This window comes from Natator depressus, chromosome 10, assembly GCF_965152275.1.
Source record: "Natator depressus isolate rNatDep1 chromosome 10, rNatDep2.hap1, whole genome shotgun sequence".
In the NCBI taxonomy this organism is placed as follows: Eukaryota; Metazoa; Chordata; order Testudines; family Cheloniidae; genus Natator; species Natator depressus.
Genome location: NC_134243.1, coordinates 12,617,386 through 12,641,978, shown reverse-complemented (window position 1 = coordinate 12,641,978; position 24,593 = coordinate 12,617,386). Strand labels below are relative to the sequence as shown.

The 24,593-nt window shown below is 50.6% G+C and overlaps 2 protein-coding genes across 2 annotated transcripts in view; both read right to left on the bottom strand.

Moving 5' to 3' along the window:
* The window catches only part of MICALL2 (MICAL like 2), a 33,021-nt gene extending 31,054 nt beyond the window's left edge, over positions 1-1,967 (bottom strand). Inside the window, exon 1 of the mRNA XM_074965232.1 lies at positions 1,642-1,967. Within this exon, the coding sequence (XP_074821333.1) occupies positions 1,642-1,784 (143 nt within the window). The 5' untranslated portion in view covers positions 1,785-1,967. The remainder of the gene's footprint in view (positions 1-1,641) is intronic.
* A 16,141-nt stretch (positions 1,968-18,108) lies between these two features.
* Positions 18,109-24,153, bottom strand: LOC141994372 (uncharacterized). The gene is made up of 4 exons (XM_074964581.1): positions 23,805-24,153; positions 22,007-22,266; positions 19,773-19,930; positions 18,109-18,663 (listed from the first exon to the last, which is right to left on the bottom strand). Exons 2-4 carry the CDS (start codon positions 22,230-22,232, stop codon positions 18,340-18,342), a joined length of 708 nt encoding a protein of 235 aa, XP_074820682.1. The 5' UTR covers positions 22,233-22,266; positions 23,805-24,153; the 3' UTR covers positions 18,109-18,339.
* Between the last annotated feature and the right edge of the window lie 440 nt (positions 24,154-24,593).

The following is a 24,593-nucleotide window of genomic DNA, read 5'->3' as shown; positions in this document are numbered from 1 at the left end:
AAATTCCCAGGGTTTTTGTTGTTATTGTTGTATTTAACTAGCATTTATTGGCCAGCTAATAACTGATGAAATTGGCATTTGGCACAGCATGGAAAGTGGAGCCTAAACAAACATTAATTGCAAAGAAGCAAACATCTCCCAACTGGCGTTTAAACTTGTTTAGCAACAGAAGGGACATATTTTAACTGTTTACAGCTCAGCCCCAGCCTTTCGCCACTCGCTAAGGAGAAGAAAGGAGTGTGAACGGGGAGAAACAAGCCATTGGCTCGGAGGTTTTCTGCTTTCATGACAGCACAATTACTTCAGTGCCAAAGCAGAACACCATCTAACCAGGGCTGGAAGGTTTGTAGCATTGTAGACAGACGAGGTGGGGGAGGGGATATCTTTTATTGGACAGACTTCTGTTGGTGAGAGAGACCAGCTTCAGGTCTGAAGAAGAGCTCTGTGTAAGCTCGAAAGCTTGTCTCCCTCACCAACAGAAGTTGGCCCAATAAAAGATATCACCTCGCCCACCTTGTCTCCCTCATAGCCTGGGACCAACAGGGCACACAGCTTGAGCATTCTATTAGGCTAATGCAGCTAGCACTCAGCAAGCCCCCAGCCACACAGGCCCCCAAACACGAGGTCACGGCCCTGCAGCAGGCCCAACTGGACAAGACCAGGCGCTGCCATTAACTGGACACAAACTCCTGCGCTAGGCAAATCACACACGTGGACTGAGCTAAAATAGCTGCTAACACCAGAGAGCACCTCAAGGAGCTGAAAGAGATGGCACTCAGGACAGCGCTCCCACCCCATAAAGGCCACAATGCTCAAGGGCAGCCTGAGTCACAGTTAATGCTTTGGGACACTACACTCTGACTCTTCCCCCATTGCCATGGTCCTCGAAACCCAGACTCACATGCCAACCCAGTCTCCCTTGCCCCCGTGCAATAGGGCAGGACAGAGAATTAACTCACAACCCAATTTCTTCCAGCAGCCCAGGTGGCACTCAGGTGGGTACTGTGCACTGAGGTTCCATGGGAAAGACCATGATACCTAGCACAGAAAGACATCCCTGCCGCTCCCTGTCCAACACTCCAGCCAGCCAACCAACCCCCCCCGCCCCGTCCCTGTGCTACAGAAGAGAGATCCAGTACTGAGTGCTGAGAAACATAATTGTGCATGGGAACCCTGAAGCGGCTATAAAGTCATTCAGTGCATGGCCCTGCCAGGATTTTCTGTGGGGCATTTTTCCAGTCAAGTTTTAAATGACTCTTAAATTTAATGGGGAGCAGGGATAGCTCAGTGGTTTGAGCATTGGCCTGCTAAACCCAGGCTTGTGAGCTCAATCCTTGAGGGGGCCATTTAGGGATCTGGGGCAAAAATTGGGGATTGGTCCTGCTTTGAGCAGGGGTTTGGACTAGATGACCTCCTGAGGTCCCTTCCAACCCTGATATTCTAAGATGAGCAACCATTTTTATAACCTCAGTTCCATGACTCCTCAGTGTTTCTGGCATAAATAATTTACAAGTGAGAGGACACCAGATTTCCATGGGAGGGAGACAGAATTTGGATCAAATGCAGGAGAAGTTGTAAGGCAAGATACTAGAAGGAACCAACACAGAGGAGGAGGGGCACCTGAAGCTCCCCGTTACTCACATGAGGTCTGGTTTGTGCCGATGAAGGATGGCACAGAACGCCAGGCCGTCCCGGAAAGAAGTGGTCATGTTGGTGATGCTGACATCCCGGTAGCCTTCACACTGCTGCTTGCACCACAGCTGCAAGTTTTTGATGGCTGCCATTCTGGGTAGGCGGGCAGTCAGAGACCGGGGTTAGGCAAGTACAGGAGAGGCAAGACAGATCCCTGCTGCGATGCTCCCAGTGGAAAATCTGACATCCAGAGCAGCACTTAGCGATGCCAGGAACTGAAGAGCCCCAAACTCCACCAGCTTGGTTCTGTGATAGACCCAGATCCTTCACCTGCTGCAAAGTGCTTTTGCTACCAACCTCCCAGGCCGCTTCTGCAGGCAAGAAAAGGTATGCTGCGACCAGCCCCCGCCACTGCTGGCACAAGCCCTCCCCCGTCACTGCTGGGGATGAGTGTAGGCAAGGCGAGTTCCTGCCCCTTTCACGTCACTGCTGGGGGTGGGGGGGTGCAGGAGATGCTGTTGCAAGACCCTCCCCCAGACACTGCTGGGGGGGGGGGGTGTAGGCGATACTGGAGCAAGACCCCACGTCACTGCGGGGGGGGGGGGTGCAGGCGATGCTGGAGCAAGACCCTCCCCCAGACACTGCTGGGGGTGGTGGTGTAGGCGATGCTGGAGCAAGACCCTCCTCCGGTCACTGCTGGGGGGCGGGGTGCAGGCGATGCTGGTGCAAGACCCTCCTCCGGTCACTGATGGGGGGCGGGGTGCAGGCGATGCTGGTGCAAGACCCTCCTCCGGTCACTGATGGGGGGGGCGGGGTGCAGGCGAGGCTGGTGCAAGACCCTCCTCCGGTCACTGCTGGGGGGGGGGGAAACGTGCGGGCTGCAGGCGATGCTGGTGCAAGACCCTCCTCCGGTCACAGCTGGGGGGGGGGCCGGGCGGGGTGCAAGACCCTCCTCCGGTCACTGCTGGGGGGGGCCGGGCGGGGTGCAAGCAATGCTGGTGCAAGACCCTCCTCCGGTCACTGCTGGGGGGGGGAAACGTGCGGGCTGCAGGCGATGCTGGTGCAAGACCCTCCTCCGGTCACTGCTGGGGGGTGCCGATGAAGCTGGCCTCAGCCCGGCTGTATCTAGCGGAGGGAGCCCGCGGCAGCCCCAGAGGGCGTCAGGAGCTTCCCGACTCCCAGCCCTAGACGCGGGGAGCCACCGCCGAGTCCCGCTCGCCGCCCAAGGCGCAGCCTGTCCTGCGGCCCCGCTCCGGTGCCCGACCCCGCCAGCGGGTCCCGGCTGCAGCCTGCTGTGTGTGCGGGAAGGAGCCGAGCCGCAGCCGGATCTGTGGGGAAGAGGCGGGGAGAGCACAGGGGAGGAGCGGGGGGAGGGATCAGGGCGCCCCCTCGGCCGGGAGAGAGGCCCCTTCTCTGGGGCAGGGGGCCGGCCCCGCTCCGCCCCAGCGCGGGTGAGCAGGGTCGCGGGGCACGCAGCGGCGCCGGGGGGAAGTTCCAGCCCAGCGCCCCCGGCCGTGTGCCCGGCAGAAGCGCCGAGCGGGCGGGCGGGCGGGCGGGGCGGGGCGGGAGAAGCCCCAGTGCCCCGACCCCGCCCGCAGAAGTGGCTGCAGGGGGGGCAAACAGGGGCAGTGCCCCGGGAAGGGTTTGAAAGGAGCAGAACAGGGGCAGGAGCTCCTGGAAGGGCCCCCCACTTGCTCTGGCCCAGGGCCCCAGGAAACCTTGATCCACCTGTGCAGGCCAAGCCCTGCCAGGGAGCCGGGGTGCTGCTCTCTGGTTCTGCTCCTTCGCTGCCCTGGGAGACGCCCAGAGAGCGCTGGGTGCAGGCCCTAGCCCAAGCCAGGTGGAGACCATGGAGTTGCAGAACCAGCCCCCGGGGCCTAGGTGAACCGACCTAGATAGGGGAAGGTGCTTTCCTCTGGCTCATAACCGTGGGTGTGGCAAGATCAGGGAGATAGCTCACCAGATCCTGGAGCTAGCACAGCTGCTGAGCTGGGCTTTTTCTAGCTTGATTTGGGGCAAGTGTAGAACTATCCTCTGGAGCAGCATTAACAGGACTCAGGCAGATTTCCACACATGTATCCCTGCTCTCTTCCCTCATGTGTGAGTGCAGAGGACATCTCCGCTGCAAAGCTGCGAGGGGCAATTGTGCAACTAGACAGAGATGTGGGGAACGATTCAGATGGTGGTTCAGAATCATTTAATGAGTCTTCTCTTTGTCGTGTCCTCAGGCTGCTTCCCACCATGTCCCTGCACATGTGATTGCCAGAAAAGTAGTGCTCAAGCAGCTAGCGTCACAGGAGATGCTCCAGCTTTTTGAAGCTTTCTGCCACCATCACAAGTATTTGGGCCAGTGATGTAGCCTCACTTGATTATCCTGTCTCCAACTCCGGTGCAGAGTTGATGAAGGCAATGCCATATAGCTGATGTGCACCAGGTGGTAGATCGACTAGGGGGAGCCAGAGCATATGGGCAATAGGGTCATTCTCTAGTCGTTTGCCATAATTGAACGCTTGTCTGGTTGGATGACAATTTTAGGGGTTTAAAGGTGGCAAGACAAGTTAGATGAGTGAAGAAATCTTGAAACCAGTTTCCACATCTGTCCCCTGTTCATACAATAATCCATCTGCCCATACATTTATGCATCCCCTACCTGCTGATTTTTCAGCAGACTGACGCCTGTTCACTCCATGCACGTTTCCAACGAAAAGGCATGTCACAGTTCCATATAAACATGCACACCCTGAGCAGCCCCACTGTAGAAACTCGACTGGTGTGCATCAGAAAGGAGCCTCACCCAACGCGGCAAATCTGAACACTTTGGCTCAAACTTAACTTTGCGCCAGCCTGTCTCTAGTGTACGTGTATCATTGCCTTAGCACGCTGAAATCCATGCACGTTTGCTGTTGCCGCGGTAGTGTTGCGAATTCAGCAGGTAGAGGCAGCCTGCATTTCTAGCTGAAGAGCAAGCACTCTCTTCCAAACACTACCTGCACCTCCTGGCTGCCTGTTCAGCCTGCAAAACCCTAGTAAACTGGAAGCTGCTGGTGGCACTGGGTGATGCAGGATCAGGGTAGGAAATTTAGGGAAGAGGATGTAGCAAACAGAAGCAATTTATATCAGAGCTGGGAAGCTACTGCTTCCACTGCACAATACAATTGGGTTTAGGGGGTAGGGTCTAGAATAGAGAGGGGGGGAAGCTGAAAGAATGCTGTAAAAACATGCCATGATAAACAGCTCTAGGGTCCATTCATTGTTACCCTGCCCTTTGTGTTGTCATTTTTGCCAGTGCAGAGTGGATGTAAAGTGACGACTTCTGTCTCCTTTGCACTGGTGTAAATAAACGAGTACTCAAGGCTCAGCACAACAGCGAATTGAGCCTGGAGGTCTCAAACCAGCCAACTGAATGAGGCATATGCCAGACAGCAGCTCCAGCCCCATATTAAGGACCATTGCGTCTCTCATGCTGCCCCACAACTGAATGAGCAGAGCCTTCTCTGCTAACACAGAGCCTAGATCAGGCAGAAGTGTGTGGGGACAGCACCCAGAGTGGGCTTGCTGCTTCCCAGACACAGCTGCACGAGTGCAACTGACAGCAAATCTGCACCCAGAAGAGAAGGAGCTGTTGGATGCAGGAACATAAAGGCTAGCGCCTGAAAGAGAATTTTACAAGGGGTAGTTGCATCTGAATTTAGGCCATTTTTTACACTCAGTCAGCAGTTAGTGACTTGATCCCCCTTCCCAAAGGTACGGAGTTCCCAAAGTCCCAGTTTTGGCTCCACTGTGATCCACAAAACTCCCTCCATCCCCATCAGTACCTAAACTCTCTTGGCACCTAAGTTTTCAGGGTAAAAGTTCCCTAGGTTTCTGCCTTTGGGCATGCACACTACTGCCTCCCTCTAGGCATCCAAATGCCTAACTCCTGCCTCAGCCCTAGAGTGATTCACAAACTGGGGGAAGACAAGCATTTGGCTGCCTATGTCACATGTGGGACCCAATCGGCTGGATGTGCTCAGAGGCCACCTACCTGATCGGGTCGCATTCAAACGCAGGTCCGAGGAGGAAGAGGAAGTGGCGGTGCCACCCTATAACGGTTAGCCCCAACCACTGGACTACAGAGCCACTCTCTCTCAATGCCTCTTCCACTGAAATACTTACATCACTGGGCCAGAGAGAGAGAATGGCTCTACAGCCCAATGGTTGGGGGACACACCTGCTCCAATCCCTCTTTCAGTATAGAGCCATGCGAACAGCTTCAAGAGGAGAGTCTGAGGGACCCTCCTACATTAGAATAGCCCCTGGCTCAGTGGTTAGAGCACCCTCTTGAGACAGGGCAGATCCCTGTTCAAATCCTCTCTCCTCCTCGGGCTAAGGGGGGAATTGAACCCAGGTCTCACAAATCCCAGGACCTTGCTCTATAACCAGTGGGCTAAAAGTTATAACACTTCCTACTTCATCCATTTTATGTGGCACGAGGCAGGTGCCTAAATCATTCCCACAAGACATGCCTTAGGAGCTTGACTCCAGCAGACAAGTTCCTGTTTGTGGAGCTCCAAGCAGAGAGAGGCACCTCCCTGCAGTCCAGACTTCGGCACCTAGGTGAGAGGACAGGGCTTAGTACATTCCACTGCATTGGCATCTTCCATTGGCTAGTTTAGGCATCTCCCTGCATAGCATGCTGGCTTCGGTGGTTAGGCACCTATCTCTCCTATTGCAGTGTAGAGATGCCTAGGCTCCTAATTCAGGTTTTGTGGAGCACTATGGTGTTCCTATGATTTTCTACATGCGTAAAAGTTAGGCACAATACTACTTGGCATTGCAATACCTAAATCCCCCTTTGTGAATCTGGGCCTTGGTCAGACACAGAAGGGCACTCCTTCAGCTGAGCCTCTGCCCCAGTGCGTTACACCAGGGGGAGGTAGGAGGAAGGGATGGTGATTGTTAGCATCAATTAACATTATCAACTTAAAAGAAACAGCTGGAAAAGCAAGGAACTCACAAGAAACATATTTGTATAGTTGACAAATAATGCTTTCATCTAAGAGCTGCCTATAAATTAGGTATGAAGAATTAATACAGCCAATATAATATATTAATGGCATTTCTATGACATGATATGGATAATATACATTAATATATAAATACCTTCCAAATAATTCACAGTGTGTTTCCATTTCATCAACAATCACCAGCCAACGTATTTACTTTATGGGAAGGATTATACATTTCATTATAAACGGCTTGCTGGGCATGTCAGCAACTTTTACATCTCCATTCGCTTTATTATTAATGGCTTCCTGAACAGTAACAGCACAAAGATGCACACAATGCAGTATCAATATTTGATGTGGCATCTATAGTCTCCCATTTATCATTTATAACAGGCTACAAAAACATTATAAAACATTTATTCCACGTTTATAGATCATTTTATACTAAAACAAAGTTGTGTTATAAATTCATTATTAATCCTGTGTGCCATTTATAGGAATCCCTTGTAATAAGGCCTGAGCATATGTTGCTCTACAACTAAAACAATCAATAGACCGTTGGGGCTGATAGGAAATATTGCACCCTCTGAGCCAGCTTTCTAGTGCTGCGTGGCTTCGGCAAAGGAGCAGAAGGTAAACATCTGTTTCTGCTCAGGTTACGCTAGAAATGAATCAACCCTTGATGAGGTCAGTCAGAAGAAATGCAGCATAAAACCAGAATTGTTTCACCCCATTGGAAGGGTGTGTGGCAAACAAAGGTGCGGTTTCTGGGCAAATGTTAACAGAAACTTCCATGGCAGAGAATTCTGGCCCAGTTAGATCTAGATTATCCAAACCAATTCTTAACCTCCATTTTCTTGCAAACCTGCAAAAGGCAATGGTCTCATTACTGTGGACATTAGGGCATCATACTCAGTCCCCTTCAGGGAGTTTGGGAAGTGCAGGTTCTTCCGTACCGAGGAGGAGGGAGGCGACAGATGTAAAAAATTCACTTGTAGGATTTCTTTTTTTTAATTCAGTGAAAACAGGGTTTTGTGGAGGTGAGCGTTCCCCTGCGGTGTTTGCTGCCCAGCTATTGCAGCATTGGGAATGTGAAAATGAATTTAGCCCTGCAACCCCAGGGCCAGTGGAGCCCAAACATCTACCCAACAATTATATAGCCCTGCAGCCCAAGTCAGCATACGCAGGTCAGCTGCAGGTCTTTAACTTCAGTGTGGACATCACCTAGTCTAACCTCCTCTATCACACAGACCCTTAAATCTCACCCAGTTACCCATCAAGAGATGGAAAATCCACCACTTCCCTTGGTAGTTGGTTCTAGGCAGTGTGGACTGAGCAAAATTCAGGTTGGAGACACTCACTGGTACACAATAGGCATTGGGTTCCTATTACATGGTAAAGGTGATAGTAATGACATATGAGAGATAGTAAGCTCATACCATGTTATTACTAATGATTCAATAATATTGTGTACAAGCAACAAGTACTTTGCTGTGGGTCTCATTTGTCTCCATGTGCTCTTTTGGTCTAAGTTCCATTTTCCTGGATTTGATGCCGGACCTTTGTAAATGTTGTTTGTCCCTGCTATGAAAGTCCAGGGGTGCCTGACTTCTCCAATGCAATGGAGTTCATTCCACAAAAGCACAACAAACACCTGCCGAGAGTCTTTCCTAACACATGCCCATAAACAGTTTGGAGGACTTGGAAACATTGCTGGCTAGTGCAGCCGCAGTAGCCAGCCACAGTACAAAGCTATATATCTGCTGTCACTATTGACCAAAAATGCTTCAGTTTTAACTCATTATCTTCTTAGTCCTAAATAACAGCACGATCTGGCGACCATGTGCCCAGCATACCCTGAATGTCCACGACTGCTACGGACATCAGTTCCAGGCAGTCTGCTGTCACTCCTTAAACTCATCCCAGTTTCCATACACTTTATCCCAGGGCTGCCTACTCTCCTGATTTTATAATTCGTCTTGCAATATTTGGTGCTTTTGTAAAAGCCCTAGCTCTGGAATCCTGTGATTACCTGAGAACCTCAGCTTTCATTATACAACGTACGTTTCTAGTCCTCTTTGTTGTGGACGAAACCTTGGAAGTGTGACCTGAGTGCATCCTAAAGGCACAAAACCACAAGGCTATGATTTTGGGAGGGTCCTGATTCTTTATTTTTGAACATTCTGGGTTAGCAATACTGATATCTCGATATATCTCAAGACCTTTGGACCAGGGTGAAAATTACAATTTGCTGACATGGGTAAGAGGAAGTTATCTCAAGGACAGGAAAATCTTATCCTACCCATGTTGCAAAATTACTTGGCATTTAACAAGACTTTGTCTTCTCTCAGTTGGCTTATATATATAGCTGTTATTTCTCTCAAGACTAGCAGGGGCATGTTTTTCTTATGCTTTCAAAATTAATGACTTATTTTAGATTAAGGAATCAAAACAGGAAGGAAGTATCCATGAGAGAAGAGAGTGTGTGTGTCTCCTCTGTAACATAATAAATCATCTGCGCCTTACCAAAAGGCGGCCAGGCTGATTCCTCAGATATTTAAAAGGCCCGGGTCAGAAAAAAAAAAAAACAATTTCATAGCTCCGCACGCCACTTCAAAATACTTTCAAACCAATCACTCATGATTGAGGCCAGTTTGCGGTTTTACCTGTGAAGTACCTGGAGAAAAATATAAAATTCAAGTTCAAACATGACTTCACATTGAAGGAAGCTGAAAGTGAAATAAGATACACCCAGAGGATGCACTTGTGTCAACCTGCAAATCCCTACGCTGGGTGCATTGGGGATGCTTCTCAAGAGGAAATTCATCCCCCAACCTTGGAGTAAGGAATCTTGAGCATCAGAAGCAAGTGACGCCGTTATCCCAGTGCATAAAGTGATTTCCCGTCAAAATAAACAAACAAAAGAATTTCACATGTGGGGGTGGGTCTCTGATCCTCACACCCCCAGAGCTCCCTCTGCCCCTCATGGTGAATGAGCCTGTCTCCACTCCTCTAATACCATTGCCTCTTCCCATGGCGTCAAGAGACTTCAACTGTTGCAGTGAGGTCAGGGACGAGACAGTCACCCATTCCAATTCTCTGGGATAGGAGAGTCCTAAAGTATCAGGTGTCCTGCAAATGAGGTAAGCAGGACATTAAAAGGGCCCAGAAATTTATGGTGGGGCTGCCACAGGATTATGCTGAGTCATGACTCAATGCAACAAGTTTGACCATTTATTTTAAAAGGTGACAAGCCCAGACCAAAAGGTATTAGCGTCCCTCTCCGATGGATCAGACTGAAATACACAGTGATCTCTGCACCGTCAAACAGAAAGAACACTCCAGTTACGTGAGGATTCAGAGATCTTACCTCTGCGTATTGCTGAAACCGAAAATGAAAATTGGGTTTTCAAACCAGAACATGTTAGGTTGGGTGCGGTACCCTCTCCTTATCATGGATCACCATGGGAACATGCCACTCCCAGTTTTACTCTTTCCTTCAAACTGGTTTGCCACTGCCATCCTTTGATTTTTTCACCTGTTATTAGTGAAGCAGAGAGTAAAGGCTGGTGAACTGAGCTGATGTTTGTCAGTGATTAGATAGCACTTTCCCTCTTCAAGCCATGCTACAGACATTAACAAATTAACCCTCACAAGCCCAGGCCATGTGGGTAAATGGGTGTTATCCTTGCTTTACATACTGGAAAACGAACTATGGCTACACTAGAGAGCTTACAGCGGCCAATTAATTAATCTGCCCCCACCAAGCAGCAGCAGCTATCCCCGCAGGAGAAGCCCTCCTGCAGACGTAGTGCTGTCCAAACCAGCGCTTAGGTCAGTGTAACTTATGTCGCTCAGGAGGGTGGCTTATTCACACCCCTGAGCGATGTAAGTTATACGGACATAAATGGCAGTGTAGACATAGCCTGAGGCACAAGTTAATGGACACAGCATTTCCGGTTATGGCTTATTAGAACAATCTATAATCCACCAACCCCTCTTTTGTCCTGTGACTGCAGAGGAATTAGCAGGCCACTTGCTCTTGAATGGTCCCTTAGATAATGTGCTAACTACTTATGCTAAACAATCTGTTTCACCCTGCATTTAGCTGTGACGGTAGCTGTACCTTTCCCAGAAGAGCTCTGTACGGCTCAAAAGCTTGTCTGTCTCACCAACAGAAGTTGGTCAAATAAAAGATATGACCTCACCCTCCTTGTCTCTCTCCCAGCACGTCAGCAGCAGAGCCAACGGTAGACATCAGGATTTCCTGGTCTCCAGTCTGTGGCTGCTTAAGAGACCATCATGTAACTGGCACAATACCAGCTTTAGCCATTTTCTCCCCACGTTCTTTTCTCTACAAACCTCCAAGTTGGAAGCCAAAGTATGAAACGAATTATTTCTAAACCTAACACTGTGCCAGCAGCACAGGTGCCGGGAAGAGCGGACTGGCAACCTCTAGAAGAACTGGGAAAACTCACCTCTTTACAAATACCGCGTGCCCCTGATGCATTCATCTAGCGGCATTGACACCAGCTTTAGAATGAATTATCCCTTTTGCTTTTCCAGCTGGAAGGCGAATGGAGCTGTGGCAATAATGGGAACTCTGCGTTGTGGAAATAGACCGGGGAAGGAAAATGAGCCAAGTGCAGAGATATTCAAGTTAAATTTCATTTACTGGTATTCGATTGTCAACTCTTCAAGGCAGGAACTGCCATCATCTTGAGTCCTGTCCAGTGCCAAGCATGATTTTAGAGAGACAAGGTGGGTGAGGTAATATCTTTTATTGGACCAGCTCCTGTTGGTGAAAGAGAGAAGCTTTCGAGATCCATAGAGCTCTTCTTCAGGCCTTCTTCAGCTCCATGGAGCTCGAAAGCTTGTCTCTTCCAACATAAGTTTGGTTCAATAAAAGATTTCACCTCCCCTACCTTGTTTCTCCCTTATCCTGGGACCAACACGGCTACAACACCACTGCAAACAAGCATGATTTTGACATTTTTATTCAGATTTAAATATCCAGGCGTCATCTAGGTTACTAATGAAAAATACATCAAATCAAAACATCAGCAAATCCAAGCCAAAAATAGCCAGACCACAGAATCACAATGAAATGATGATTAATCATAGATTCATGCTTGTTTAAGGCCAGAAGGGCCTGTTACAATCCTCCAGTCTGACCTCCTGCCAGGTCATAAGATGTCACCAAGTGGTTCCTGCATCCAGCCCATAACTCTGTCAAGCTAGAGTCTATCGTTTAGAAAGACAAGTATAACAGAAAGCCCTGGAGTTGAGGTCCACTCGAAAAGCCTTTTTCTATTGACCTCTTTCAGTCTATTGCATTTAATAGATGGATAAACCCCCACCACACCCAATTAGCAAGAGATCAGATCCAGTACCTTGTATCAACTCTAGCTCTAAACTACAATCCAGAAATTTCTAGGGAAGTCCTGTCTTTCCTGGCAGGGAAAAGCGCAAGGGACATCTATCAACTTATCTGGCCGCATTATCTCTGAGCACCCTGTAAGGTATTTATCCTCAGGACCCCCTGGTGAGGTGGGGAAATGCTATTATCTCCATTGTACAGATGGAGAACAGAGGCACAGATACACTTAGGCCTAGATCCTCAGTGGTATCTAGGGCACCTCAGTGGGAGCTATACACCTAAGGATCTGAGCCTCAGGCCTAGGGTAGTCAGGAGTCTGGTCAAAAGGGGACCTGACGGGGTCCGATTAGATTGACTGACCAGACACCCAAAGTCCAGTTACTGCGGGCAGGGAGGCATCAAGTCATCACCCACGCCAGCCCCTACTCAGCCAGGGCCACCTTCTACCTGCGTCGGGCAGGTGCAGCTCCCAGCCCTGGCTTCGCAGGCAAGTCCCTCCTGACATGGGCAGAGGTGGGGGAGAAAGGGGAAGAGTAAAAGCAATTGGAGCAGGGGAAAAGAGGAGCGAATGGGGGCAGGGCCTCAGGGCAGGGGTGAGAATAGGGCGACCAGACAGCAAGTGTGAAAAATCAGGACACGGGATAGGGAGGGGGTAATAGGCACCTATATAAGACAAAGCCCAGAATATTGGGGCCATCCCTATAAAATTGGGACACCTAGTCACCCCAGGCGGGAAGGAGAGGTTCCGGCACTTCTGCTGGAGTGTCCAGATTTTAAATATTACAAAGTTGGCAAACCCTACTCAGGCCTTGTCTTCACTATGAAAGAAAGGCATGTTCATAACCCAAGGTAAAATCCTGGATACCTAAGCACCTAAATACCTTTGAAAATCAGGCCCCCAGCCTTTACATTAACCAGCTAACTCATGTGGAAATTACCAACTTCCTGGTCTTCACTAAGTGCTCACCTCAAGTTAGAGAAGGCCCAGTGTCACATGGGAGAAAGCCTGTGGTGGAGCAGTAGCCTGAATGCCATTGCCCCAGGTCCTAGGCTAGTGCCCGAATACTTTCTCTTGGTCTCAGAAAAGGAAAAATGACATTTTACCAACACGTGCCATGAACCAGACAGTTCCTTTGGAAGTGGAAGGCAAAGAGTCCTTGCACTGAGAGCGGAAATTCACATAGCTCAGGACACGTCTACACTTAAAATGCTGCATCGGCACGGCTGTACGGATGCAGCTGTAGCACTTAAAGACGACACTCTAAGCCGACGGGAGAGCGCTTTCCCCATCAGCATAGTTAATCCACCACCCCGAGAGCGTCTCTGCCGACAGAGCTGCCTACGCGGGGGGTCAGTCAGTATAACGATGTCACTCAGGGGGTGGATTTTTCACACCCCTGAGCGATGTAGTTATACCGATAAAGGTCTGTAGTGTAGACCAGACCTCTGTGTGCCCTACCCAATCTCAGCCCTGTTCTGCGGATGGCATCGTTAGAGGTTTATCTCCCCTTTAAAGGCATTTCCAATAAACCCTGGAGAGCAAAATCATGATTGCTTTAGATGTTAAAACTATTGATGTAAAAAAAGGGCAATTTTATTACTTTTATGAAATGTTTTTCATTATTTGCATAATTGTCAGATGCTAATAAGACAATTAGCAATTATTATAACTTAATAATGAGCCAGCAATAACTGGCCTATTGTATTTTAATGAAATTCTTAATTGTTGCTGGGGGGTCCAGAGGTTCTTTTGTCCAATCTCTTTTTCCATTAGAGACGCTGTTCACATGAACAAGGCGAGGAATAAGGGGAGACGAGAGCAGCTACTGTGAAGAGGCAGAAGGGAGTTCTTATAAAGAGGTCATTTTTATTTAAAATGGAGAAAATGAAACCTTTGGACTTAGCAGCTTTAGGATCAAGTTAACCCCTCCCCTACCCCAAAATCCATCTTCATGTTTTGACTTTCAAAAGGCGTCATCCTAGGAAAACATTGCTGTCAGGTGACGCAGGTTGAAAACGTATAGAGGGGGGCGGACTCAGGATGGTTCATGGGCCCAGTGCTGGCAAAAGTATTTACAATGGTAGCCAACAGTGAATAGATGTCATTCTCTGTGCCAGCCAAGCTGCCTTGAGCTTAGATATCACCACACTAGGCTATGGCAGGCAGTGAACAGACCCGTGGGAGTAGTTCTCTCTCTATATAAATGGGGCATATAGGAAGTGAAAGAGGGGCTCTCTCATCCCCTTTCTGCGCACACAGAAAAAGGTCTTTTTTTTTCTTCGTTAGCATTAGAATGAAAATGTTGGTACCTTTAAACATGAAATCCCAGTTTCCTGGCTATTACCAGTACCAGGTGTAATTTACGTGGAGGGTACAAAGGAGAGCAGCCTTTACTTTCCACTTCGTCACATGGCATCTGTAGCCTGTATCACTGATAGCACTGTGATCAGGCAAAGGGAAAGTCACCTTTGTCCTAGTTCCCCTCTCAGAAGTATGCTTCAGAGACAGCTGCGCTCTGAATCACGAAGACACAGACACAGCTCCTGAGTTAGTCATTCCCCATCCGCGGTTCCCCTACAGCTCATTCTCTGCAGCCCCCAGTGTGTATCAACAAGTTTTGGTACCTCTGGAAAGTAGTCCCTTAAGCTGCCACTCCTAGGCTAAAGTCCACTTCCAGTAAGAGACACACCCCAAATATACACCTCAGAGAGTGAGCACAAGAGACACCCCTTGCCAGATACACATGCTAAGAAAGACGCACAAACAGCAAACACCCACGTACACAAGTCACCCCAACATACACAGTGCTGAGAATGACACAGCACACAACACGTATACTCTACAAAACACACAATATCAGTATTGCCAACCCCAAGGGTTAAAAAACTAAGAGTCAAGCTCCCCCCCATCCCCAAAAGAGAGAATTTTTAAATAAATAAATAATGTTGAGGTTTGTTGTGCTTATCTCTTGGTGTTTGAGCCTTTAGGGGTTGTGTTTTCAAGTTTTTCTCCACAGGCTAGAGATTTAATTTTTTTTAAAAAATAAAAGCTGAGAATCTCATGTAATAACATGACTCCAGGAGATGGGACTTTAAGAAAAGCAAGTATCATATGACTTGCAATCAAATCGCAGGAGCTGGCAACACTTCTCCTGTAATCCCATGACCGTAGGAGCTGGAGCTTTAGGAAAAATAGCAAATATCATGAAATTTGCAATAAAATCATGAGAGTTGGCAACACTACAAAATGTAACATCTCCACACACCCCGGGTACTGTATACCCTTCTCCTGTGCCTACAGAGCTTTCTATGGAACAAGCTAGTATGGGAAAGAGAATGACTCAGAGCGCAGCTTTCAAAGGAGCCTCAGTCCGGTCTCTACTTTTGTACGTCATCACCAACATGAACGTTTTGGTTGTGTATTAGCTGTCACACACACACACACACACACACACACAAGCAGCAGAATTTCCATTTGTAAAACCCCTTCCGTGCCGGATGAGTATGCACAGGTGGGATTTGCCTGCCTTTGCCCTCACACATGCAAGTGACTGCCTGGGCACAAAGGGAGGTCAGAATTTGAATATTTGGCCAATGGACAACTAATCAGATGGAAACACCATTCAAACGGTCGGGGTCGGTCCTGAAACAATGGAGTCGATGGGATCGCCCCTGCATTTGTACAGCAGCAAACGTAGCTGGCGTGAGTGTGAAGAAGCAAATGCATCAGAACAGCCACATAGCAGCACTGGGAATCAGAGGGCAGGAAGAGATGGGGGAAGTAAGATGAGATGTCAACAAAAGGACTGAAGCTGAAGCAGTGGTTCCTATTATTTATTAGCTGTATGGAGATAGTGCCCCACCAGGACCCCTCTGTGCTAGGCACTGTACAAACACACAACCAAGAGACAGCCCCTGCCCTGCCGATTGTCGGAGAGCAGCCTTTGGACTGGGAATCTAAGCACTGGGCTGGGAAGAGATTCATACAGGCAGGGCCATAATAGCAGTAAAATCTGGCGTGAATCTTTTCCCCAGCACACAGATTCCCCTGAAAGGAGGCCCTGAATGGAGACGCTTGCTCATATGCTTACATGTGTGTGCCGGCCTGCAAACATACGAGTACATGCATGCTGACAGACACTCCCCTATACATGGGCACACGGGCATTTACATGTGCACAGGTAATGAGCTCTGTTACCATTCAGCCACCTGGCTCTTGGGCACTGAATGCCACTCATACAGCATGTGTGAAATCAGCATGTGTATCCTGCAAGTGGCGTTACTGGCTGCTCTGTTGTCATTGCTCAGCTCAAAACTTTCCTTTCTCCCACCAACTCCGCCTTTGGAAACGCATTTCTTCACTTCTGCGCGCTGGGCAACTTGAGTCAGGAACACATGAGTCTTAACCCACGTCTGACTCATATTCCTGGCCTAGTGTCTTTGCTCTCTGATCAGTGGGGGACAGAGAGGGAGTTTCCACAATACACCATGTGACTCTAGAACAGTTCTATGAACCAGTTTATTTTCTAGGACGTATTTGATCGTCATCCAACAGGAAGAAAAAGCAAATCACTTTAAAGGCAGCAGCATCTCTAATAATCCAATACTTCTGCTCCACATCTGACACCAGAAAGCTGGTGGTAGAGACCATGAACAGGGAAGAGTGCCAGCTCATTGAGTCTGGTTGAGCAATGTATTGTGCTTCCTCTTTCATCTCTTTTCATCTTACTTTACTTCTCATGCCCCTTTCCATTCATCACAGGATCATGAGCTTCTAGGGGGTGGAACGGTCACTGGTCCCCACAGCCAGTGCAGAATTGGCCCTCAGAGTACAGTCTGTCTCCTCTGTCGGTGAAGCATTTTGACCAGACTGATGGGAAAGAATTGATGGGAACAAAGGGGCTCACCTTTCCCCCCGCCCACTAGCCCTATGCTAGGACCAATGACATTGGCTCAGCCAGACTGCAGAGAAGTCAGACTTTTGTTTCCCTTCCTCATCCTCAGAAGCTGCTTCAGATACTCCCCGCAGCCCTTTGCAGACAGTGGGATGACTGGAAGGACAGATACTATGCTTCTGTCAAGCAGCTAGCTCTGGTTAATACCAACCCCCCACCTCACGACACTCCTCTGGAATCTCCCGCACATCAGCACCTCACAGCATTTGACTAGAAACAAACGTCCAGCCGCTGGTCTCCCCCAGCGCACACAGCTCAGGCACCTTCTAAGGAGCTGTAACACCTGGCAAAACCTCAATGCCCTCTAGTGGTCGTGGGAGGTATAGAGGGGAGCGAATAGCCAGGAAGCCACAAGGCACCGAGTTGAACAATGGAAAGGGACCCTAGCTCTAGGGTGACCAGATAGCAAGTGTGAAAAATCGGGACACTTTTTCCAGGGGGAGGGATAGTTGCATATATAAGACAAAGCTCCTAATAATGGGACAGGCCTGACAATATCAGGATATCTGGTCACCCTACCTGGCTCTGGACAGCAGGTGAGAACGCCACATGGTCCCAAGAGCCATGCAACAGTGTGAAGAGCAGGAGTCTGCCTGCTTCATACTTCTCCCGTTCTACTGCCTAAGGGCTCCAAGGCCCCAGCTAAGCATCCAACAGCGTGCCAACCATCCAGGATTGCCCTGGACTCTCCAGGAATTAATCTTTAATTAAAGATTATGTCATGTGATGAAACCTCCAAGAATACATCCAATCAAAATTGGCAACCCTGCCAAACACAGGCTCATTGGATCAGAGCCTATGACAAAAATAGCTTAATTTGAAGAAGACAACCCAGAGTAGAGAGGTGACATCCCCCTGCTAACGATGCGCTAATGCATGTGTTCTAGTGAAGGGATCCTGAGAAATAAGCCTGGAGAAGGGGATGGGTCTGTCCCTGGTCAAATATAGAAAGATTTTAACCAGGGTATCTGAGACCCAAAGTCTCTGCACATGCTGTTGTCCCAGTTGAGTGCAGGTGCTGGGAAGTGTAATGCAGATGCCAATCAGAGAGAAAGGAGTTCAGGCAACAGCTACCAAACAGGGAGGCACCAAGGGTGATCAGAGATGGACGGATCAGAGATGGACAACAGCCCTCAGTGGGCTTGGGAAGCCCCTATAATGCCTCTGATGCTCCCTGCTCCATTCATGGTGACTATAGCCCCCTGAAGAAATGGATACAGTCTTTGTTTGGGAGCAAAGGTCCAAGGCCCAGAGGTTGGAGAGGTACGGGAAGGGGGACTGATGTCAGGATCAGTTTCAGGCACTATCCGTGTATGTCCAGAGCTCTGCTGGGTCTGGTTCTGAGTCATGCCGCTCCTGAGCTGCAGTGGGGTCAATTACAGCCTCATACTCTTGTGCTTTGACCCACAAGCTGGGGGTGCTGCAGGAGCAAATTTCCTTTGGCTGTGGCCCCCCCGGTGGCCTCAGCTCCCCTGCACAGGGGAGGTCCAGGAGGAGGCTGCCCTTTGGGGCCAGTGCTTGGCCAGTGATCTGAGTCTCCTTCCAGTGTTCCAACTCTAGAGCTCTTACTTGAACCTTCGATTTCCTGGGGGGCTTGGGGCTTCTTGTGTCCTGAGGCAGACAAGTCCCTAGTGAGGGCTCGGTCCAGAGCTCGTCCCTGCAGTTTCAGTTGTCTCCTCAGCTTCGCCCTGCGGTTCTGGAACCAAACCTAGGGAAACCCAAAGGAAAAGAGGCATTAACTAACCATCTTTTTGCCTGCCTGCACTCTCACGTGCTGCTGGCAAACTGGAAAGCATGGGGTTTATAAAGCATCCATCCTGCATCTGTCTCCCCAGGTTCCTCTGGGGGAGCTGTAGCTCCAGGAATCCAGACAGAGATGGTTATACAAGTGAAGGTTTTAAACCAAAAACAGAAATTTCAGGTCATGTCACATAACGGGGAAAAATCTCATTGCAGAAGTGTCCCTCTCGCGCGCGCGTAATGCTCACAGCAGATTCCCGAGCTGTCAGCCAGTTCTAGAAGGAGAATCCTAATACCCTTTACCCCCTCCACCAAGGAACTGGACACTTTCACACGGGCTCCCTGTGCACCACTCCCTCCCTCACGAGCTGGGGCTGCAGAGAAACCGGGGGACATGAGCAGCTCTCTTACTCTGAGCCTGACAATGGGTGTCAAGCCTCATTTCCCCACCCCAGACCCTCCAGAAATGGGAGGGATCCACCACCCTTGTTCTCCAGAGACATGGTAAACAGTGGCCCAGCTCAGATCAGGGCAGCTGTCAAAGCCAAGGTGAAGAGAGGGGAAACACAGGAGAGAGAGCAGGGGCCATGCTGGGTAGATCCCACAAACCCACACTTTCCCCACCATGCAGCTGGGCAACATCCCCACTTCAACCATTTCCCAACCCTGAGAGGAGACTGATCCTTAGTCTAGCTCTCCCCCATGACCTGTGGCTGCAGAGTTTCTACTACCAGAGCCAACAGGCAGGCAGAACTGAGCCCAACATCTAAAAGGTTCCCTCCTACCTCTTACCTTCCCTGGCCCGAGGTGGGTTCCTCGGGCACCAGTGCCAATGGGGCTGGAACATCGACAGGGCTGGGAATAAGCACAGCGAAGATCAGAGCAAACAGGAGGTGACAGAGCCTCCTGCAGCAAAGTCCTAGCCCCCTGCCCAGCAACCTGAGAGGCTGGGTTCAATGAGCTGCCCTCCCGGCCTGGAGGTCAGGGAGAGGAGTTCATTGTAAGCTCTGCAGACAAGGGCAAGATGCTATTGCCAAACACTAGCCTGGAGTGCAGTACCCCATGAGCGTCCGGTACCTGCACCCTGGCCTCTATCAGGTCTAGCCGGAGGGCTAGGGCCTCCCTCATGAAGACGTCAGGGTAGCGCGTGGTCTCAAAGGCTGATTCCAGCTCCTCCAGCTGCCAGCTGCTGTAATTGGCTCGAGCTCGTCTCTGCTTCTGCGGGCGAGCTTCCTCTGCAGAAAAGCCACAGCGACTCCAAATGAGCTAGTACCACTCACCAGACCAGCTTAGGGGCACAAAGCGTGGGCAGTACACTTCACTGGGCACCATGCTAGCCCTAGCCCTAGCCTCTCCACTGGGCACTGTCCATCCCTCTTCACCACCAGCCCCTGATGAAGAATTAGCCCCGGGCTCTCCCCGGCACAGCTTATCCCCTTACCAGGGCCTTTGTCTCTCATCATCGAGACAGAGACCTTTCAATCAGCCACGTGAGGAGAGGAGACCCCTCAAGAGACTTGCTGTTCAATTTATTGTAAGTCTAAAAAGCCTTCCACTCCTCAGTGTCTAGATTTCATTCAGCTGATTTTGTCTGGGCTATTTCACATAGTGTCTGAGCGCTTCACGATCTCGAACGTATTTAGGATGGGATGGGTGGCCCTGAGGTTCTCATCGGTTTAGCGGTAGTGCCCTGGAACCCCAGCCAGGGACCAAGACCCCACCGTGCTAGGGGCTGCACGAACACGGAACAAAGAGATGGCCTGCTTGCGCTTGGGAGGGTGTTACAGGATAGCTGGTTCCCATGGATACACGGAGCCCAGCTCCCCTGGACCAGAACAGATGCACCCAATCCAGCCAATTAAAGAGGCTAAGCTACACCTGGGCCTATCACGGGCTGCTTGTGGCAGCTGGACTGAGACAGGCTGCGCCTTGGGGAAGGAAAGCCACACCAGAGTGGAGCTAACTTCTGTGGTGGGTCCCCAGAGCGAGGGGTCAGGGGCTCATGGAAGCAGCCCTGGGGCTGTTGCTCCAGCAAAACTCAGACTGGGAAACTGCCAGGAGCAAGACAGCCTGAAGCCTGAGGCTAAGGAATGAGTTAAAAGGCTGTTTTCTGGTTGTTCGCTAACCTCTGTTAAGGAAATAACCCCACTTGTAAAGCCTGGGCATGGCAGCGTGTGCTCTGGGGCTGGGCAGAAGGGCTGGCCCGGGGGCAGATGGGCACCTAACACCACCAGTGAGCACAGCCGGTTCCTGGGGCCAGTGACATCTTCACCCCACATACGATGCAGAGTGGAGAAATCTTTTAAGGCAGGATGGGGTTTATTAGCACTATTTTTTGTATCCTTCCACTTGCCACAGTACCCGGGGTCCATCTAGGTAAGGTCTAGAGCAGGGGCGGGCAAACTTTTTGGCCTGAGGGCCACATCGGGTTTCCGAAATTGTATGGAGGGCCGGTTAGGGGAGGCTGTGCCTCCGCAAACAGCCAGGCGTGGCCTGGCTCCTGCCCCCATCTGACCCCATTCCCTGTCCCTTGACGGCCCCCCGGGAGCCCCCGCCACCACATCCAACCCCTCCTCTCATTCCTGACCACCCCCCCCCCGGGACCCCTGCCCCATCCAACCACCCCTTCTCCCTGACCTCCCCCAGAACCCCTGCCCCTGACTGCCCCCCGCCACCCCATCCAACCCCCCCTCTCCTTCCTGACTGCCTCCCCGGGACCCCTGCCCCCATTCAACCCCCTTGTTCCCTGCCCTCTGACCGCCCCAACCCCTAGCCATGCCCCCTGACCACTGCCCCGAACTCCCCTGCCCTCTATTCACCCCCTGCTTCCTGCCCCCTTACCGTGCTGCCTGGAGCACCGGGGCAGGCAGCCGCACCACCCGGCTGGAGCCAGCCACGCCACCACGCAGCACCGAGCACCGGCTCAGGCCACGGCTCTGCAGCTGTGCTGCCGCTCAGAGCATAGCGCCGGCGGCGCAGTGAGCTGAGGCTGCGGGGGAGGGCGAACAGCAAGGGAGGGGCCGGGGGCGAGCCTCCGGGGCCAGGAGCTCGGGGGCCGGGCAGGAGAGTCCTGCGGGCCGGATGTGGCCCGCAGGCCATAGTTTTCCCACCTCTGATCTAGAGGGAGGGGATAAAAACAAACCAACACATTTTAGAAGTCTCTACACTGAACTCTTCTCCTACACAATCACATCACAACGATTTTAAATTCCGGTATCTCGGGACCTTCCAGGGGCTCAAAGCAAGGACTGTGCATCCTGCTGGAAACTGGGGAATTTACCCGTCCCCTGGGGTCCCTTCGTCTAGCTTACCTGAGAAGTCCCCCAGCTCCCCCAAACCTGCATCTTGGCTTGCCAGCAGCAGTGCTTGTTTGCAGGGCTCCGGAGGGCTGCAGGGCTGGAAGAGCTGGTAGCTGAAAAGGGGAGCTGGAAGGAAGAGGCTGCAGACAGGAGCGGATGCGAGCTGGGCTGAGAAAGCAGGGCCGTAGAAGCGAGATGCAGCCGGGAGCGAGGACACCATGTATTCTGAGCCGAACATCCTCCAACTAGGGACACGAGCAGAGCTGCTGCACCTGGGTGGAAAGGAGACAGGTGGAGGATTCCTACTCTTCTGGCCCGTGAGAATCCCACTCATCCACCGGAGGGGAAGGGGAATGTGAAAGAGCCTTGCCCATTGAGGAGACCTGACTCCAGTTATGCTGCAGTCCAGATTAACCAGGGAGACATTGTTCCAGTAGCCAGATGCTGCAGAGAAAGGAGTGAGAAGCCCCAAACAAAGATACTCTGGAATGACTTGCCCATGGGAAACGTATCTCCCTGACCTCCATCAGCTAGAGGTGGGTCATGCTCTGAAGCAGGAGGGGTTCTCTTTTGTTGGGGGGGTTTGGATTATGGGGAGAGCTGGCTTAGAAGCCTGAAGACCACAGGGTTTCTTACTCCTGAAGGAGACTGCAGAGCCTGCTCTCTGGTTTCCCACTCCCTCAAGGGAGCGCACCAGCCACCTTCAACAAGGCCAGAGGGTTGAGCAGGATTACTGCACCCAAAACTCGAATGAAGGATTGACATTGCAGCATATGGCTCATACTGATGTCCTGGTGAGCTGGCTGGCTCTGCTGGGGAAGCCATAGCTGGCTCTTGAAGTTGGGACAACCAGACTTCAAAGGCTGATGGTCACATGCAGCCACAATGATCCAGACCTCGCTCACCTGAAACTCCTGTGGAGGGAGCATAATCCTGTTCAGCTCATGGCTGCCAGAGAATCATGGCTGCACTACACCCTGCTTGTTTGTCGGCTCGGAGGCAACATGAGAATAGACTCCCAATACTGCAATATTCAGGGCCCAGCCAAAGCCAGTACATGTGGAATATTAAAGGTGAAGAGAGATCTCTTCAGCCTCAGAGCACTTCTGGGGTCAATTCAAGGTTTCTAGCAGGGAGAGACAGACAGGCCGGTTCTCTCTCCAAACCACCTTGCCCATCCCTAAAGAAAACCATGCCAAATTTTTGTTTTGTTACTTACATAGCACCTACAGCGGGCTAGATGACTCCAAATAGTTTCACTCAATAGTTTACACTGTGACCACAAAGGAGCCCAAACTCCACCCTCCAGCAAACCCCACTGACATGAAATTTGGAGAGGATAAATTACCAGTGCAATTTTGGTAATTTGGGGGGGAGGGGAAGAGAAAGAGGGGGGGAAGAGAAAGACAAATGAGTTCATCTGCACAGGCAGGGGAAAGGAAATGCCCCTCCCCAAAACAAATTTCACCCCTTCACTCCTCAGCATTAAGTGTACATTGATATTCCTGAACATTTACCATGCTGAGGAGAGTAAAGTCCCACTCCAGAACCAACAGGATCCCCTCTTCCCTTAGCACTGCACTGAACACCCCCTTTTTGAGAGGCTATGTCAGCCCCAAAAGGAGGGAACAGCCATTAGGAACATGGCAATCTTGACACAATTTGCACCAGACTGTGCTCCAGAGGAGTCCGAAGTCACAGAAGCTGTAGAGGAAGATGAATTTCAATGGGCAGAACACTAGGAATGCCCCCCCCACCTCACCCCCACTCTCAGAGCACCTTTTCCCCACCGAAATCCTCCCCATCTTACCTGCACAGAGTGATTCAGAGATCTGCAGAGCTGGCTAAGTCTTGGACAGGTGAGTTCAGGTGTACTGGAGGATTTGAGCTGTCTCTGTTAATCCAGGTATGTCCAGGAACAAAGTGGAGACTGGTCCTCACCCTGCTCTCTTTCCCCCCAAAAAACTAAATGTGAGGTTCCAATTAAATTACTGTGGTGGTCGGGGAGGGGTCTCTGCTGACCCAGTCGAGTCCAGTGAAACCGAGAGCTAGTCTGGACTTTCCCAGGTGTGTCCATGTAGGAGGCAAACTGCAGACAGTCTCTGATCACCCACTTGTCTCCAGCAGGTGTGAAATAAAGAAACTTCTTACCTGAAGCCTCTTTTCCAAGGCCCTCCTTTCCCCTCCCCTATTCAGACACTAAATTAACTTCTTCACTTCAAAGAAACTCTTCAATCAATTAGAGGGGAGCGTGAGCCGGGATTGAATTTCCAAGTAAATATTCCCACTAATGGCTCCCTAGCAGTGACCCAGAAAAGCTGTCTCACCTGCAAGAGGAGTTCACAGAGCTCTCTCTCTAAACAGGAGACAGGAAGAACTGCCACCAAGATTTCAGCTGAGCCAAATGAGACATCTGAAGCTACCTCCACTTTACATGGTATCATGTTCACTATGGAGGGAGAGCCCCAAGCTTTCCAGTCGAGAACAGATTCTCCTGCAGCTCTCCTGTCTCCATCGCTGTCTCTCCATTTGCACAGATTACTCTAAATTTCTCTGTTGGGAACACGGAGCAAGGGAATGAAATCCCACAAAGCCAGGA

What these genes read in the sequence shown, in the direction of transcription:
- LOC141994372 (XM_074964581.1), bottom strand. Translation starts at nt 22,232, where the DNA reads ATGTTCGGCTCAGAATACATGGTGTCCTCGCTCCCGGCTGCATCTCGC. An exon ending in GGAGCTGGGGGACTTCTCAG is followed by an intron (nt 19,931 to 22,006) that starts GTAAGCTAGACG and finishes GCTTTTCTGCAG; the next exon opens with AGGAAGCTCGCCCGCAGAAG. An exon ending in TGATAGAGGCCAGGGTGCAG is followed by an intron (nt 18,664 to 19,772) that starts GTACCGGACGCT and finishes GGGTTTCCCTAG; the next exon opens with GTTTGGTTCCAGAACCGCAG.